This window comes from Pomacea canaliculata, linkage group LG1 (genome assembly GCF_003073045.1).
Source record: "Pomacea canaliculata isolate SZHN2017 linkage group LG1, ASM307304v1, whole genome shotgun sequence".
Lineage (NCBI taxonomy): Eukaryota > Metazoa > Mollusca > Gastropoda > Architaenioglossa > Ampullariidae > Pomacea > Pomacea canaliculata.
Genome location: NC_037590.1, coordinates 799,824 through 818,532, shown reverse-complemented (window position 1 = coordinate 818,532; position 18,709 = coordinate 799,824). Strand labels below are relative to the sequence as shown.

General features: G+C 46.5%; 1 protein-coding gene across 1 annotated transcript in view; it reads right to left on the bottom strand.

The window, feature by feature from the left end:
- LOC112576342 (muscle M-line assembly protein unc-89-like) overlaps positions 1–18,709 on the bottom strand; it is a 59,950-nt gene that overhangs the window by 19,069 nt on the left and 22,172 nt on the right. Inside the window, 23 exon segments of the mRNA XM_025258712.1 lie at positions 2,338–2,370; positions 3,420–3,713; positions 4,021–4,186; positions 4,639–4,775; positions 4,874–5,176; positions 5,392–5,691; positions 6,520–6,571; positions 6,573–6,683; positions 10,652–10,791; positions 11,017–11,325; positions 11,472–11,690; positions 11,693–11,779; positions 11,907–12,212; positions 12,598–12,892; positions 13,008–13,049; positions 13,376–13,680; positions 13,886–14,017; positions 14,184–14,356; positions 14,653–14,784; positions 15,078–15,250; positions 15,423–15,666; positions 16,061–16,277; positions 16,504–16,679. Coding sequence (XP_025114497.1) covers positions 2,338–2,370; positions 3,420–3,713; positions 4,021–4,186; positions 4,639–4,775; positions 4,874–5,176; positions 5,392–5,691; positions 6,520–6,571; positions 6,573–6,683; positions 10,652–10,791; positions 11,017–11,325; positions 11,472–11,690; positions 11,693–11,779; positions 11,907–12,212; positions 12,598–12,892; positions 13,008–13,049; positions 13,376–13,680; positions 13,886–14,017; positions 14,184–14,356; positions 14,653–14,784; positions 15,078–15,250; positions 15,423–15,666; positions 16,061–16,277; positions 16,504–16,679 — 4,346 coding nt within the window.

The window sequence follows — 18,709 nt, the reverse complement described above, 5'->3', positions numbered from 1 at the left end:
ACAGACACAATGCAGGCGAGCACTGACAGTACAGAGGATATATATATATGACAGTGCTGACAGTTGATATATCGTCAGACAATATTCAGGCAGTGTATATATATATAACATACATGAAGTACAGGCAATATGTATGACATGGCAGTAGAGGTGGGTATATGACATACAGACAGTAAGTATGACACTTATACAGGCGGTATATGACATGGCAGTATCTGTGACATACATCAGCACTACAGAGTAACTATGACATGTACACAGCCAGTATATGACATGACAGTATCTGTGACATACATCAGTACTACAGAGTAACTATGACATGTACACAGCCAGTATATGACATGACAGTATCTGTGACATACATCAGCACTACAGAGTAACTATGACATGTACACAGCCAGTATATGACACTTAGGTTGGTGCAGACTGTAAATGTGACATGTTAGTGTGTGTACAAGTGACACTACAAATACTTCTGACAGTACAGGAGAGATGAGAGTGACGTCACTGACAGTCTACATACGTACTTGACACTACAGCAGGGGACTGGTACTACAGGTGGTGTAGGTGTTGTTTGTTATTTGATGTGTGTGTTAACACTGTGATACTATGTGTGACATACTAGTATGAAATAGTCTAATCGGGACACTAACATAAAATAGTGACCAGAATCAACAACTAAATTGAGTGTCAGTGTCACAGACCGTGTCAGACTCAGATTTAACCTGTCACGCGATGTTTAAATGACAGAGGGACTGTACCAGAGGGTCAGGAGGAGCATCCCTGAGCTGCGAGGGTCTAGAGTATTGACAGAAGGCGGGGATGGAGTATGGAAAACAAGAGACACGGTCCAGTTCCTGACCTGCTCAATATTTGGAGGTCGACAATCGTGTCTGTGAGACATGCATCCCGTGACCTCTGAACCCCACCTGCGGTAACCTCGTCTGAACCCGATGAAGCCTCGTTGTGTCGCCGCGTTTCTGCGTGACGTCACCCAAGGTCTTGTCCCTGTTTCAGTGAACACCGGGAGATAACTCGTCGGCCATACGTCACATGGACGCCTGAGTCCTACTTCCTGCTCCACAGACGTCTCCACAACGAGGCTGGCGCCATGTGCTCCGCACCCTCCCGACTGTAGGTACAGTACACCTGGTTCATGTCACAGTGGTCATTTGTGTCCCCCTCCCCGAGACTGTTCGTCTGTTGCACTAGCCTGTACACACAGTGTGTCAGGTGTGTACATGTATTTGAAATGTGTTTCCTACCTACATGGTAGGTGTGGCTGGATGCTGCTACAAGGACGTGTTCGTGTTGTCCTGTCCACGTGTCTTCTCCAGGTAACTAATACATCACGACCTCAGAGCTGAGTGGACCTCAATTGTGGCAGCCAGTGACGTAATGAGTGTCTGTGACATGACAACACTAACTGTATAGCAAATGGCCGTTACAGTAGTTCAGTGTTCAGTGGGCATGATGACGACACAGCTGTGGTGCTGGACATGTCAGTTAAGTTCTAACATTCTAACCCTCCAATGTTGATAGTCTAATATTTAAATGACAGTTAATTAAGTACAGAAATGATGGTTGTCAGTGATTGGTCAATAAGATTAACAGTGTTTAATCATCGTACAAAAAGGCAGGGTAGGGGGTGAGGGGGAGTATAAGATACACAAAATACAAACAAGGGGGTAACCCCAGGTCAGGTATCAAAATACCTGCTGAACAAAAGGTGTGCACAGGTAACCACCAATATTCATAAGGTGCGTGAAGAACCCAAATATACACAAGTCTAACAACGAACTGAATACAATCCATGTTAGAGTCAGTTCAAGACAGTGTGACGGTAGTGACATAACAAACCAAGAGGTGCGTGTCATCAGTGTTACGTCACCCAGTTCCAAACAAATAATCGTGTTTATGGGGCTTTGTCAGTGTCAGTGACAGTACCTGATGTCTTTGTCAGTGTCTGGTGTATCTACATGGTGTGCGGTATCTGTCAGTGTCAGTGTCAGGACTGGTGTCTTTGTCATTGTCAGTGCCTGGTATCTGTCAGTGTCAGTACCAGGACCGGTGTCTGTGTCAGTGTAAGTGCCAGGTGTCAGTGTCAGGACTGGTGTCTTTGTCATTGTCAGTGCCTGGTATCTGTCAGTGTCAGTGCCAGGACCGGTGTCTGTGTCAGTGTAAGTGCCAGGTGTCAGTGTCAGGACTGTCGTCTTTGTCACAGTTGTCAGTACGAGTTGTGTAAGAAAGGGCAATGTAAACAAGGACATGACATGTCACGTGGTTAATGTCACGAGCGTGCAGTGCAAACACGGAAAAGAGAAAAATAACAGGTACCCGCCGTCTTTTTCTTCAGAATACCTGAGAAAGCTGAAAAAGGAGAGAAGGATTATTGGCCAGCAAACATTAACATGGCAGTTGAACACGTGACGTCTCACACGTGATACTTGGACACGTCACGCACGACAACTAAAAGCTTTCCTACGTCACACATGACAGTTGAAGACAGTTCATTTCAAACATCGTCACAGCATCCACAGAGACCTGGAGGTAAATATTTGTACAGAGTTTACATCAGCTGCATGTATGGAGGTATGTTGACATGGCTGGAGGTGAAGGTAGTGTATATATGTCTATTTGTATTTATATATGGATGACAGTGTGAATATATGTATAGCTATATATATATGTAGATGGATGACAGTGTGTATGTGTATTTATTTATAGATGGATGATAGTGTGTATGTGTGTTTATAGATGGATGACAGTGTGTATGTGTGTTTATAGATGGATGACAGTGTGTATGTGTATTTATAGATGGATGACAGTGTGTATGTGTGTAGTTGTATCTATATATGGATGACAGTGTGTATGTGTATTTATAGATGGATGACAATGTGTATGTGTGTAGTTGTATCTATATATATGGATGACAGTGTGTATGTGTATTTATAGATGGATGACAGTGTGTATGTGTATTTATAGATGGATGACAGTGTGTATGTGTGTAGTTGTATCTATATATGGATGACAGTGTGTATGTGTATTTATATATGGATGACAGTGTGTATGTGTATTTGTATCTATAGAATGGTGACAATTTGTATTGTACACATATCTATATTTGCATGTACTTATGATGATGTGTGCAAGTAAGTACAAAGGTATATCAGGAAGTTGACAGCTTAGTTCACACTGTGTCCAGACAAACAGCTCACATCTACTCACTGCCCTAAGCTCTACGCACACAGCAAAAGCACAGAGTAAACTACTCAGAGTAAACAAATGCTGACAGGGTTAACCTTAGCCTTAACCTTAGCCTTAACCTTAACCTTAACTCTGACCCTGACGTGTACAACATGTAAGTCAGGACCTACTGTCGTCATAAAGGTTACGTTCAGGTAGCAAAGGTCACTGACCTCGGAGACCCGAGTAGGACACTGGGAAGGACGGCTCGCTCAGGGACTTTTCAGTCTCCGCGCGGATCCGGAAGATGTAGTCCTCCGTGGGTAGCAGGGAGGTGACCCGGTAGGAGGGTGTAGGCAGGCGAGACACCAGGGGGCGCCACGTCCACGTGCTGGGCTCCAGGGTCTCGATGGCGTACGTGGTTGTCTTGGCTTTGTACGGACCTGTCTTGGGACTCCGCCAGGCCAGCCGCACGGCCGACGGCTCGATGTCCTCGATCTGCGGGCTGTAGATGGGCGACGGGATTTCTGCAACATCCGACATTGTCCTCAGTCTAACGGCTGCGACTTGCTGTGATGTCAGTCTTTACCGCCTGTAAAAGAGGACATTAGTTGTAATGCCTCTAAACATCAACATCCATCCCAACGTTCTTCGCCAGCTGCAGGTGGTGCCACTGCTTTCTCCTTCTCCGGCTAACTGGCGTGACAGGCGTCCGTGAATACACTGAGACACGCGTGTGTAAACATCACACACACACACACACATACGCACTCGCTATCAGCTGTGCACGCACATGCTAATACTGGACACAAGCCGTTAGTCCACGTGTCTTACCGGCCAGTCTGGGCATGCGCGCGGGGAGGGAGGGTCTGCTGGAGCCGAAGTCGTTGTCCGCCATCACGCGGAAGGCGTAGTTGTTGTCCGGCGACAGGCCGGTGACGTAATAGCTCGTGCCCATGATCCTTCGCGCCAGGGGCAACCACTCAGTGTCAGGCAGGTGCTGAAAACAGGAAAATCCCGGAATCGAACACATCCAGCATCAAGTTGTACAACTACCACTGCGCGCTGTGCTTCAAGAGTTGTATTAATATTGCACGTGACTGTAGTTGTGCTTGATACCGCTGTACATAGAGGCTGGTACAGCTTACAGGAAACACGTGACAGGGTCAGTGCGCATGTAGACGTTTATGGCCGTTAAAATGCGTCAGATACGCTGTGGCACCACATAGCAAACTGAGATTCGCTCCCACGGGTCACAGGTCACGCATGACGATTTTAAAGCACCACCTTTTTTACCTTGTAGTCCATAGTTTCCATGATCATCACCCGCAAGTCACACTTGTCTCCACCATTTTACTAGAGCCACCCGCAAGTCACACTTGTCTCCACCATTTTACTAGAGCCACCCACAACTCACAAGGTAATCATTGTGATACAATGAGAATATTTTACCTGGTACTGGACAGAATAGCTGACAGGTACAGAATCCAACAGGTAAGATGGCACATCTGCAGGTCGCCATGACAACCTCAGCGAACCCGGTGAGACGTCTGAGATGAGCGGTTCGTGCTGCGCCATCACAGGTGGCACTGCAAACAAAGGGGGACAATGGGCACGTGGGTGTCACAATAAATATCCACTGGAGGCCGTTACTTCTACCCGTGTACAACAAAATAACAACAGATACCTGAACGTTTCTTCAGTAAGACAGACGGTGTGGGCTCACTGAGGCCGTAGTCGTTCTCCGCCCTGACCCGGAAGTTGTACTCCTGCCCCGGGCGCAGGCCCTTGAGGTTGTAGTGGGTCTGTGGGATGTGACGCGCCAGGGGTCGCCACTCCACGGACGGTGGCTCCTGGGCCTCGACACGGTACGTGACTGGCGCGTAGTCGGTGATACGTGACGGGATGTCCACTGATCGCCATGACAACCACACGGAGTCCGGGTGCACGCTGGAGATGAGCGGTGGCTCCCTCAGCATCTTGGGCGGCCCTGTGCGGGACAAGGGAGACAATCTTAGACGTAAGGGGAAGGTAATGCTCTGACATGGATGTGGAGTTACTGTCGATTGTATGCAGCTAGTCACACTTAGGTCCAAAATATTGATTGATTGACTGACTGATTCATTCATTCATTGACTGACTGACTGACTGACTGACTGACTCATTCATTCATTGACTGACTGACTGACTGACTGCCGCACTGACCGACTCTGTGCGGCAGGAAGGCGCTGGCTGTGGGTTCGCTCTCCACGCCGTCGAGCTGTGCAGTGACGCGGAACATGTAGTCCTTGTCGGGGTTGAGGAAGTTGACGGTGTAGGAAGGAGTGGTCAGCCGCTCGGCTATGGGCAACCAGTGGCCGCTAGGGGGCTCTCTCATGTCGATGCGATACGAAAGTGGGCGACTGGACTGGTAACCAGCTGGCAGCTGTGCCGGTTTCCATGACAACGTGATGCTGTTCGGGCCAACGTTGGAGATGACAGGCTCGCGGGAGGGAAACGTCAGGTCTGTTGGGAGGGAAGCAGACGGCTTCATCAAACACTCCAACAAGACCTGACATGACCTGACATGACATGACATGACATGCTGGGGGGGGGGAAGTCTGGGGCATAATACAGGAAATATTGCTAGTCATAAGCACACAAATAAGTGTCCGTCAAATATATGAAATAAGTTGTACACAAAGTACACACACGTACACATACACAGCTACAACACATACAGCAGTACATAGACTATACAAGTGAGCAACAGCTACAATTGTAATACACAGACAGCTGTAGCCAGGCTACACACAACCACAATTGTAATACACAGACAGCTGTAGCCAGGTTACACACAACTACAATTGTAATACACAGAGGTCGCCACACTACACATTGTAATACACAGACAGCTGTAGTCAGGCTACACACAACTACAATTGTAATACACAGACAGCTGTAGCCACAATACACACACCTGACATTGTAATACACAGACAGCTGTAGCCACAATACACACAGCTGACATTATAATACACAGACAGCTGTAGCCACACTACACACAGCTGACATTGTAATACACAGACAGCTGTAGCCACACTACACACAGCTGACATTGTAATACCAGACAGCTGTAGCCACACTACACACAGCTGACATTGTAATACACAGACAGCTGTAGCCACACTACACACAGCTGACATTGTAATACCAGACAGCTGTAGCCACACTACACACAGCTGACATTGTAATACCAGACAGCTGTAGCCACACTACACACAGCTGACATTGTAATACACAAAGACAGCTGTAGCCACACTACACACCTCTACAGGTGTACAAGGACCTCACCTGCGCGCCGGTACACGTGGATGGGTCTGCTGGTCTCCCCCGGCCCCCACTGCCGACTCGGGCCGCACCCGGAAACGGTAGTCTCTGTCGGTCCTCAGGCCGGTCACCAGGTACGAGGTCTCGGGTATGTTTCGTCGTACAGGTGACCAGGTGTGGCCGGGTACCTGTCAGCAACATGGCGGTGGTTAGAGAGAGCATTTTTAGTGACGGTGCTGTTGAAAATACAGAAAACATACTACGGATAGTAGAGTACAGAGAGCATAATACAGAGAATACAGCACAGATACCATAATGCAGACAGTACAGTATAGATAACTACAGTAAGACAACATAATACAGTGAATACAGCACAGATACCATAATGCAGACAGTACAGTATAGATAATACAGTAAGACAACATAATACAGTGAATACAGCACAGATACCATAATGCAGACAGTACAGTATAGATAATAGACAACAGTAATACAGATGAATCAATAGACAGACAGTACAGTATAGAATACAGACAACATAATACAGCACAGATAATATGCAGATATACAGTAAGCTAATACAGTGGGAATACAGCACAGAACCATAATGCACAGTACAGTATAGATAATACAGTAAGACAACATAATACAGTGAATACAGCACAGATACCATAATGCAGACAGTAAGTACAGTATACAGACAGATAATACCCAGACAACAAATACAGAGGAATACAGCACAATAATGCATGATAATACAGTAGACAACATAATAACAGTGAATACAGACATACATACATACAGAGAGAATACAGCACAGATACCATAATGCAGACAACATAATACAGAATACAGCAAGACCAACATAATACAGTGAATACAGCACAGATACCATAATGCAGACAGTACAGTATAGATAATACAGTAAGACAACATAATACAGTGAATACAGCACAGATACCATAATGCAGACAGTACAGTATAGATAATACAGTAAGACAACATAATACAGAGAATACAGCACAGATACCATAATGCAGATAATACAGTAAGACAACATAATACAGTGAATACAGCACAGATACCATAATGCAGACAGTACAGTATAGATAATACAGTAAGACAACATAATACAGAGAATACAGCACAGATACCATAATGCAGACAGTACAGTATTAGATAATACAGTAAGACAACATAAATACAGAGAATACAGCACAGATACCATAATGCAGACAGTACAGTATAGATTAATACAGTAAGACAACATAATACAGAGAATACAGCACAGATACCATAATGCAGACAGTACAGTATAGATAATACAGTAAGACAACATAATACAGTGAATACAGCACAGATACCATAATGCAGACAGTACAGTATAGATAATACAGTAAGACAACATAATACAGTGAATACAGCACAGATACCATAATGCAGACAGTACAGTATAGATAATACAGTAAGACAACATAATACAGTGAATACAGCACAGATACCATAATGACAGACAGTACCAGTATAGATAATACAGTAAGACAACATAATACAGAGAAATACAGCACAGATACATATACATAATGCAGACAGTACAGTATAGATAATACAGTAAGACAACATAATACAGTGGAATACAGCACAGATACCATAATGCAGACAGTACAGTATAAGATAATACAGTAAGACAACATAATACAGAGAAATACAGCACAGATACCATAATGCAGACATATAATACAGTAAGACAACATAATACAGTGAATACAGCACAGATACCATAATGCAGACAGTACAGTATAGATAATACAGTAAGACAACATAAATACAGAGTGAATACAGCACAGATACCATAATGCAGACAGACAGTATAGATAATACAGTAAGACAACATAATACAGAATACAGCACAGATACCATAATGCAGACAGTACAGTATAGATAATACAGTAAGACAACATAATACAGAGAATACAGCACAGATACATAATGCAGAATACAGTACAGATAATACAGTAAGACAACATAATACAGAGAATACAGCACAGATACCATAATGCAGACAGTACAGTATAGATAATACAGTAAGACAACATAATACAGAATACAGCACAGATACCATAATGCAGACAGTACAGTATAGATAATACAGTAAGACAACATAATACAGAGAATACAGCACAGATACCATAATGCAGACAGTACAGTATAGATAATACAGTAAGACAACATAATACAGAGAATACAGCACAGATACCATAATGCAGATAATACAGTAAGACAACATAATACAGAGAATACAGCACAATACCATATGCAGACAGTACAGTATAGATAATACAGTAAGACAACATAATACAGTGAATACAGCACAGATAACCATAATGCAGACAGTACAGTACAGACAACATAATACAGAATACAGACAGAACATAATACAGAGACAATACAGCACAGATACCATAATGCAGACAGTACAGTATAGATAATACAGTAAGACAACATAATACAGAGAATACAGCACAGATACCATAATGCAGACAGTACAGTATAGATAATACAGTAAGACAAATAATACAGTGAATACAGCACAGATACCATAATGCACAGACAGAGATAATACAGTAAGACAACATAATACAGTATACAGCACAGATACCATAATGCAGACAGTACAGTATAGATAATACAGTAAGACAACATAATACAGTGAATACAGCACAGATACCATAATGCAACAGTACAGTATAGATAATACAGTAAGACAACAAATACAGAGAATACAGCACAGATACATAATGCAGACAGTACAGTATAGATAATACAGTAAGACAACATAATACAGTGAATACAGCACAGATACCATAATGCAGACAGTACAGTATAGATAATACAGTAAGACAACATAATACAGAGAATACAGCACAGATACCATAATGCAGACAGTACAGATATAGATAATACAGTAAGACAACATAATACAGAGAATACAGCACAGATACCATAATGCAGTACAGTATAGATAATACAGTAAGACAACATAATACAGTGAATACAGCACAGATACCATAATGCAGACAGTACAGATAATACCAGTAAGACAACATAATACAGAATACAGCACAGATACCATAATGCAGACAGTACAGTATAGATAATACAGTAAGACAACATAATACAGTGAATACAGCACAGATACCATAATGCAGACATACAGTATAGATAATACAGTAAGACAACATAATACAGAGAATACAGCACAGATACCATAATGCAGACAGAGTATAAGATAATACAGTAAGACAACATAATACAGAGAATACAGCACAGATAATTAAGACATAATACAGTACAGAACAATACAGAACAGATACAGACAGTACAGTATAGATAATACAGTAAGACAACATAATACAGAGAATACAGCACAGATAACATATACAGACAGTACGGTATAGATAATACAGTAAGACAACATAATACAGAGAATACAGCACAGATACCATAATGCAGATAATACAGTAAGACAACATAATACAGTGAATACAGAACAGATACCATATACAGACAGTACAGTATAGATAATACAGTAAGACAACATAATACAGAGAATACAGCACAAATACCATAATGCAGATAATACAGTCAGACAACATAATACAGAGAATACAGCACAGATAACATATACAGACAGTACAGTATAGATAATACAGTAAGACAACATAAAACAGAGAATACAGCACAGATACCATAATGCAGACAGTACAGTATAGATAATACAGTAAGACAACATAATACAGAGAATACAGCACAGATACCATAATGCAGATAATACAGTAAGACAACATAATACAGTGAATACAGAACAGATAACATATACAGACAGTACAGTATAGATAATACAGTAAGACAACATAAAACAGAGAATACAGCACAGAGTACACAAGAGAAATCAGCGACGAGAAAATAAAGATCAGTTTCTTGAAGACAGTGATGACAGTGGAGTGATTATCTTTTGCATCCTTTATCATTTATCCCCGTCACAACCTGTCCTTGTCGTCATGACAACAGTGGTGTATCCTCACAACACTATGGTGTGATGGCGATAGATAGATGATTGTGTCGATGACGACAGAGACGTGGGTCGGCAACTGACCTCCTGCATCTCCAGGGTGTAGGAGATGGGGGTGGCTTGGCGACTGTAGTAGGGCAGTTCCGCTGGTCGCCACTGCAGTCGCACCGAGTCGGGCCCCACCACCGAGGCCGAGGGTTCGTAACCCTGAAGACGAGGGCGGACTGCCACAGAGATGTCAGTAAACAAACAATTTAAATAACAAGCCAAGCAAACGTGTGTAAACAGGAAGTCGGGATCGGGAGTGCAGGAACAAGTAACAAGCTAGACAATGTGAAGTGAACCTCAGAAACACTAGTGTCAATAACAAACCAAACTAACGCAAATAGTCAACAAGAGACAAACTGCGGAGACGACAAGGCAGACGACACCGCCAACAACTATCCCACCTGGAAGAGATGTGACTGTGACCGGCGTGGTAGGTTCTGTCAGTCCGGAGGGTGTGACGGCGCGCACACGAAAGGAGTAATCCTTGGTGGGTTGCAGGCCCTTGAGTTGATACGTTGTGTCCCTCACCTCTGTGGCCAGGGGGCGCCACTGTGTGCTGGGGTACTCCAGCGCCTCCACCTGGTAGGAAACCCCACGACTGGGCGTGGAGCGAGCACTAGACGGCAGCGAAAGTGGTTGCCATGACAACCGCACGGCCTCGGGCTCAAGACTGCTAACCTGGAGGTCTTGTGCCAGAGGACGAAGTGGAGCTGCAGACAAAAACAGAAAACCCTGGGTAAGTCTGAACCTCGTCACATCAAAACTATTATCGCCGGTTCCTTTGACGAGACATCAAACTGAGCTCACGTTACATTAAAAACACCTTAACACACAAATCCACCCTTGCGCAACTCACTGGCTTGTCTGTACAGTCCGGCCGGGTGGGAGGGTGGACTCACACCATACGGAGTCATGGCTCGTACCCGGAACTGGTAGTCCTGTGCAGGCCCGATGTCGGGTACTCGATACCGGGTGGTGGGAAGGCCGGACACCAGGGTGTGCCAGACGTCGGCCTGCGGTTCTCGGTACTCGATCATGTACAGCAACGGCTCGTCTTCTCGGTCGAAAGGTGGATGTCCACCCGTGACCAGGACAGCCCCACCGTTTGGTAGTCGGGTTCATAGTCTGTGATCTGCAGGCGATCGACAGGTGGGCGTGACAGGGCTGAAAGAGCGAAATCAGACGTCACACACCTGAGCAGTGAGAGACAGAGGCAAGACCACCACCACCAGCCCCACAACTCTGACCCTAAGCAAGATGAATCAGCTTCTGCCATCCATCGTCAGCTCACCTAGGGTCCTGTGGATGGACGTGGCTGGGGACGGCTCGCTCCTGGCGCCATCTCGAGTCTCGGCTCTCACCCGGAAGCGGTAGTCAGTCGCCGGCACCAGGTCGTGAATGACGTAATACGTCTCTGGAATGCGATTGGCTATCTCGCGCCAGTGAGCGGCAGGGGGCTCCTGCATCTCGATCATGTACAGCAGCGGCTCCTGCTCGTGCGAGAAGGTGGGCACGTCCACGCGCTGCCACTGCAGCCGCACCGCCCCCGCCTCCATCTCCGTGATCTGAGGGCGGCTGACAGGTACACCGGCGAACACTGGGTGTGAAACGTTTACATCTTGTCAAAACAGCAGCAACAACAAAGACAACAACAACAGCAACAACTTCTCCTCGTCTGTCTTCATGGACTAAAAAATCCTACTTTAGAAACTAGAATGCGCTTCATGGACGTGTGCCTGTACGTGTGATCTACCGTAAGCAGCTTTACACAATGGGACAGGTGGTGTAGGCTGGCTTACCTGTAGCTCTAGGACAGGTAACCAAACAGGTCGAGTAGGATGGCTTACCTGTAGCTCTAGGACAACCACACAGGTGGTGTAGGCTGGCTTACCTGTAGCTCTAGGCAACCACACAGGTGGAGTAGGCTGGCCTACCTGTAGTTCTAGGACTGGTAGCCACACAGGTGGAGTAGGCTGGCTTACCTGTAGCTCTAGGTAACCACACAGGTGGTGTAGGCTGGCTCACACCGTACGGCCCTTGAGCTCGAACCCGGATGTTGTAGTCACGGTCAGGCTCCAGGTCCGACAGGTACAGGCTGGTGTCGCGGACTCGACTTGCAAGGGGTATCCATTCCTCGCTGGGTAGCTTTTGCGCCTCCACCCTGTAGGACACGTCACGTGACCTTCCTTCCACCTCTGCCGGCTGCCAGCCGATGCGCACTGTCTCCGCCCCGATGTCCATGACGTAGGGCTTGGCCGCCGGGAACCGACAGGGTACAGACAGTGTTGCAACACCACAGACAGGTGTTAGACAGGAATGACTGGACACCACAGACAGTGTTAGAGACAGGAATGACTGGACACCACAGACAGTAACTGGACACGCGTCTTACCTGCTGCTTCTTCCGCAAACAGCTGCCTCCTCGCTGCTGGCTCTGAAACACAGAAGACATCTGTTGTGAAGCCAAGAGTTGTGGAGACTAAACATGGTGCTAACTGTACACGAGACCACAAGACGTCAACAATAATCACGTGCTCAAACCTGTTGAAGACTGGACACTTGGCCCAGGTGGTCTTATTCCCCTCGACAATCTCCTCTACACCTGACAGTCGTGTCACCTGACAGTCGTGTCTGTGTGCAACTGACAGTCGTGTTTGTGTCCCCGTCTGTATGCGCTTCTGCTGAGTGCGACATGAGTTGTGCTCGACTGAGGGCTTTAAACATGGGAACTATTCTAGTTAAAGGCTGCAGTGACATTACCTTCCCTTGCCGGAAGTGACGCCGGAAGCGTGGGGTCGCTGGGTCCGTACTTATTTTCGGCGTACACCCGGAACTGATATTCCTTGTCAGGTCGAAGGTCACGGGCAACGTACGACGTGCTCTCCAGATCGGACGCCAAGCGCGTCCATCGGTTGCTAGGCAACTGGCGGCCTCCACCGTGTAGGTCACGCGACGCGCGTTGTCCGGCAGGTCACTGGTGCGGGCCGGCAGCCAACTCAGCCTCACACTGTCCTCCCGCGCCTCCAGCAGCGACGGCTTGTCGAAAGGAAGAGAAGGCACTTTCTCTGGAAAATTCCAACACGCAGATATGTTGACGTGAAGAGCGGCAAATGGTCACCACCACCACCACCACCGACTACCCCTACCCTCATCGTCTGCTTCCTAGCTTTCAACTTTTACAAAGTAAACTCGCCTTTTTTCTGCTCATTTAAGGTGAGGGCGATAATTTGTATGAAGAATGTGGCAAAGACAGATTTCTCTAGTCTGTACCTTCAGGAGTTAGCTCCCGGGTAGGTCTTGTAATGAGGGGAGAAAACTCCCTGCCCTTGGATGGCGTGCGACTCTCAGCTACCCGGGTCTCGAACTTTGGAGCAGGTGAGGCGTACCGTGCTTTGGGTTCCTCTGAAAGTAGACAATAAGTAGGACATCCCGAGACATGTCACGACCTGCGGCTTCAGACAAACAAAAGCCGCTAGCGTCACACCACGTGTCTGAGTACAACGAGGTCATTCACTCTGCACCTGCATACACTCGCCTGTCGGCACCTGCAGGCCTGTCCGACACTCACCCTGCACCTGCAGGCCTGCCCGTGACGAAGCCTTGCCGGCATCACTGCGGAGGATGCAGGTGTAGTCCCCGGCGTCGCTGGGCTGCACGTTGCTGATCTCCAAGATGGCCGTGGACCCGGCGCGTCCCATCTTGTACTTGTCGCTGGGGGTCAGAGGGCGACCGCCCTTTTGCCTGACGAATAAAAGCAGTTGGATTGTATATAGTGCTACATACATATAGTGCTATGTATACTTGCAACTTACTGGGTCACCAGTGACACCCCGTGACACTGACTTCCTCTCAGTTAGTAGCACTCAGTCCTTGTTCTGACGGCTAACTCTAGTTTTCTGTTAGTTACCTCCCCTTCCCCCACCACCGTCATCATCCCCACTACAACCACCACTAACTCCCACCCCTTCCAGCGAACCCCCTCCCCACGCCTTCTCGCCGTGAGCGCGTGCTGCCCTTGTGTAGTGAAGGCCGCTCACCACTCGACGTCGGGTAGGGGGATCCCCAGCATGAGGCACTCGAAGCGCGCGGTGCGGCCCGGAAGTACTCGCTGGTCCACCAGTCGCCGGGTGAAGGTCGGAGGGTAGGTGTAGCTGGGCTCCTGTCCCTCCCTACAAAACGGAAACAACCATGTGACATCAGAGTCTCCGGGAGGGTGACTGTAGTGCTCCCACACTCTTGTCACTTGCTTGTATTGTACCCGTCCTGTCTTTATTATTGTGTACATCTGTCTAGTGTACAACTGGATACATTACTTTATACCTTCTAATACACCCCGTTATCCTTTGTGGGTATCTGATAACCTCTCGCTACACTACCCTTGTGGGCATCTACAGCCATTCTTACTTTGCTACCCTGTACCTCGTGGGCAGCTAACACCTCTGTGGCTGCACTGTCCTGTTACCTCGTGGGCAGCTCCTTGGGGATCTCTTTGACGGACAGCTCCACTGCACATGATGCGTCTCCAGCTGCGTTGACAGCCTTACACGTGTAAACACCGGCGTTGTCAGCGATGACCTCCCGCAAGATGAGCGAGTACTTGTCTCCCCTCTTGACGATGGCGCGCCGGCGCGAGTCCTGCACGAGAAGTCACGTGTACAGGCTACAAACTGTCACGAGGGCTGCATCTGTTGAACAGTATTTCTGTTTTGTCATGTAACCAGCTATACAGCTGTAGGTGGTGTGGTGCCCTAGAATAATCTCCATGAATGATCATAAGACAGCTATAGTGTACAGTATAGCTACTCACGAACAGTTCCCGCCCATTGAAGTACCACAGCACTTCCGGTATGGGGGTTCCCGTGATGACACAGTCAAACCTGGCTTCCCCGCCCTCCGTCACCTCCACGTCAGACGGGCGCTCGACAAAGAGTGGACACTCGCCCTTCTTGGACAGATCCTCCGCCACCCGGAGCTTGGCGCGACACGTGGCCTCCCCTAGGTGGTTCTTCAGCTTGCAAACAATGTCTCCAGAATGTTCCACCTGTACTGACCTGTGGAAAACACGTCTCGCAGATTTTACTACAGCTGTCTTCTCACAGACTATGTACACACAAGCCAGTCTCTATGTATATACATCTAGTACCTCACACTATGTACACACAGCCAGTATCTCACACTATGTACACAAGCCAGTCTCTATGTATATACATCTAGTCTCTCACACTATGTACACACAGCAAGTCTCTCACACTATGTACACACAGCCAGGTAAACATCAAAATAGTCCCAAGCCCTATTGACGTGGTCGGTGGGAACAATTTTTCGAGGGCACTTTTAGGGAAGAGGGGTCTATCTCTTCTCCCTTGCTTCCTTACCTTACACAACCTCCTACGGACTCGAGTGCCAAGGATCGGGTGCATGGACCAACCACACAGGTCGACTCACCTGAAAGCCAGCATGATGGTGTTGTCCTTCTGGCGGGTCAGAAGTTCTAAGGATGGGGTCACTTCGCGTCCATTAATCAGCCAGGTGACAGTAGGGGGAGGGCGACCAGAAATCTGGCAGGTGAATTCTACAGGTACGCCCTCAATACACTCCACGTTGCCAAACTTGGTGAGGAATGACGGGGCCATGTCCCCCTCCTCCAAGTCTCCCTGCAACGCTGAAAACGCGCACAACGTACAGAGACTACGTCTCCCGTAGTGGAAACTACAAAACGTGGTTACCTAGAAAGCGAGTTATGTTACATAAGTATGTTTTACTACAGTTCTTTGCAAGTTTCAGAACAGGAACTAGTGTTTTTCTTAAACTCTTGTATTTTCTGCGAGTTAAAGAAGAAGAAAGAGAAGGAGGAAACGTCACCGCGGGTGGCCAGGCCGGGTACTTACACAGAACATTGAGGATGGCCTCCGTCTTAGCCTCCCCATACTCGTTCTTGGCCAGACAGGCGTAGCAGCCGCTGTCCTCGACAATCGCATCCTTGATGAGCAGCGAAAAAATGTCATCGTGGAAATTTTGTAGAACATAGCGGTCCGTGGGGATGACCTTGTTCCCGTCTTTAAGCCTGTGACATGGCGTGACACAGCACAGTGAGTGACACACTATAGTGTGGGACATGGTGTGACACAACAGGGAGTCTGTGACATAGTGTGACACAACAGTGGGTCTGTGACATAGTGTGACACAGCACAGTGAGTGACACACTATAGTGTGGGACATGGTGTGACACAACAGGGAGTCTGTGACATGGCGTGACACAGCACAGTGAGTGACACACTATAGTGTGGGTCATGGTGTGACACAACACAGTGAGTCTGTGACATGGTGTGACACAACAGTGGGTCTGTGACATAGTGTGACACAACAGTGAGTCTGTGACATGGTGTGACACAACAGTGGGTCTGTGACATAGTGTGACACAACAGTGAGTCTGTGACATGGTGTGACACAACAGTGGGTCTGTGACATAGTGTGACACAACAGTGAGTTTGTGACATAGTGTAACACAACAGTGGGTCTGTGACATGGTGTGACACAATCCAGGACCTCTACACAGATGAGAAGTGATTAACCACTGTGCGCGCTAACGTACGCCCAAACATTTTATTATAATGATGATGATGATGACGATGACGATGATGATGATGAAGTTGATCTATACAGCACTTTACGCCACCATCAAAGTGCTTTACCACAAAGAACCACAGACATTAATAATAAATGCAGATTATTGCATGTCCACGTAAACATCGCCATCAGTACATGTATGCAGTCTGCAGGCTGGCCATTGCATGAAGTCTTCTGTAAGTCAATAAAGTTCTGACTGTAAACAAGTAGTTGAGAGTCAGTGCGATGTTTGTGCCAGCCCAGCTGTCAGTCTCTGGTGGAGGCTTTCACAGACAGAAATAATTAGTGTCCACGATGACAACATGTTACAGCATGACACTGACGGGCACAAACTAGTTTCAGACAGATGACAGAACTAGTCTGTCTGACCTGCGTGGACTGTGCACCAAGCTTGCTGTGACAGCTCAGAGAACTTTCTGGAGCAGGTGTAGACAGGGACTCAGTGAGGTGACAGTGACGCACAGACGTGACATGTCAGTCATGACAAGACGGCGCTGACGTGGCAGTACAAATAAAATGTGTAGAAAAGAAGAAAAGTGGCACAGGCATAACATTAAATCCAGGAATATACCAAACTGCATGATAGATGCACAGAGCAACTCACACAAAGCTTGAACTCGGATTGGCAGACGACAAGCGACGGGAGCTAACTCCTGCAGTCAGTCACGCCAAGGGACGTCACTCCCCAATGTTTCCACTCGCTGTACAATTTGCTATTTTCCCCAAAAGACTTTGAAAAGAGGAAGACTAGTAAACCAGACACGAGCCATCAAGCCAGACATTAACCAGAAAGCCAGACAGGAGGACGAACGTAAAGTATTAGCCCAGTGAGCTTGGGGACACGTGAGAACTGAATGTTAGCTAGCAACAGATGAACAGTTTGTGTCGCAGATGACACACCCTCGTCACGAAACGTTGGCTGCACTCTGTAGAAAAGAAATTAAACATTTTGAAGAATGTTCTCAGTAAGAAGCTCAACAGTGAACTAACATAAGAATGGTGACATGAAACCAGGACATCAAGAGGCTGGGGGAGACTTGCTCCTACTAGGCGACAGCCCGCAGACTTACAACATAAAGCCTCTTACAGATGCAGTGGAACCCAGAACAATTCAAAATTCTTGGTATTTGCTTTATTAATAATCTAAAAGCATGAACAATTAAATTATGATAGTAAGCTAGCCGAAATTAGAACAAGATTTGGTTGAAAAGACTGTGAACTCCATTAGGAAGAGTAACAATACTCAAAATGTTAATCTTGTCAAAATTAATACACTTGTGGTTATTGCTGCCAAACCCTTCAGACTATATTGTTAACAACATTCAGAAATCCATATTCCAGTTTGTGTGGGATGGAAAAAAGTTATAAAAGTAACAGAAAAGTATCTATTAAGAAGTATATAATGGTTGGAATCGGCTTACCTGGTGTTATATGAATGCTTTAAAACTATCGTAGTTGCGGAATATA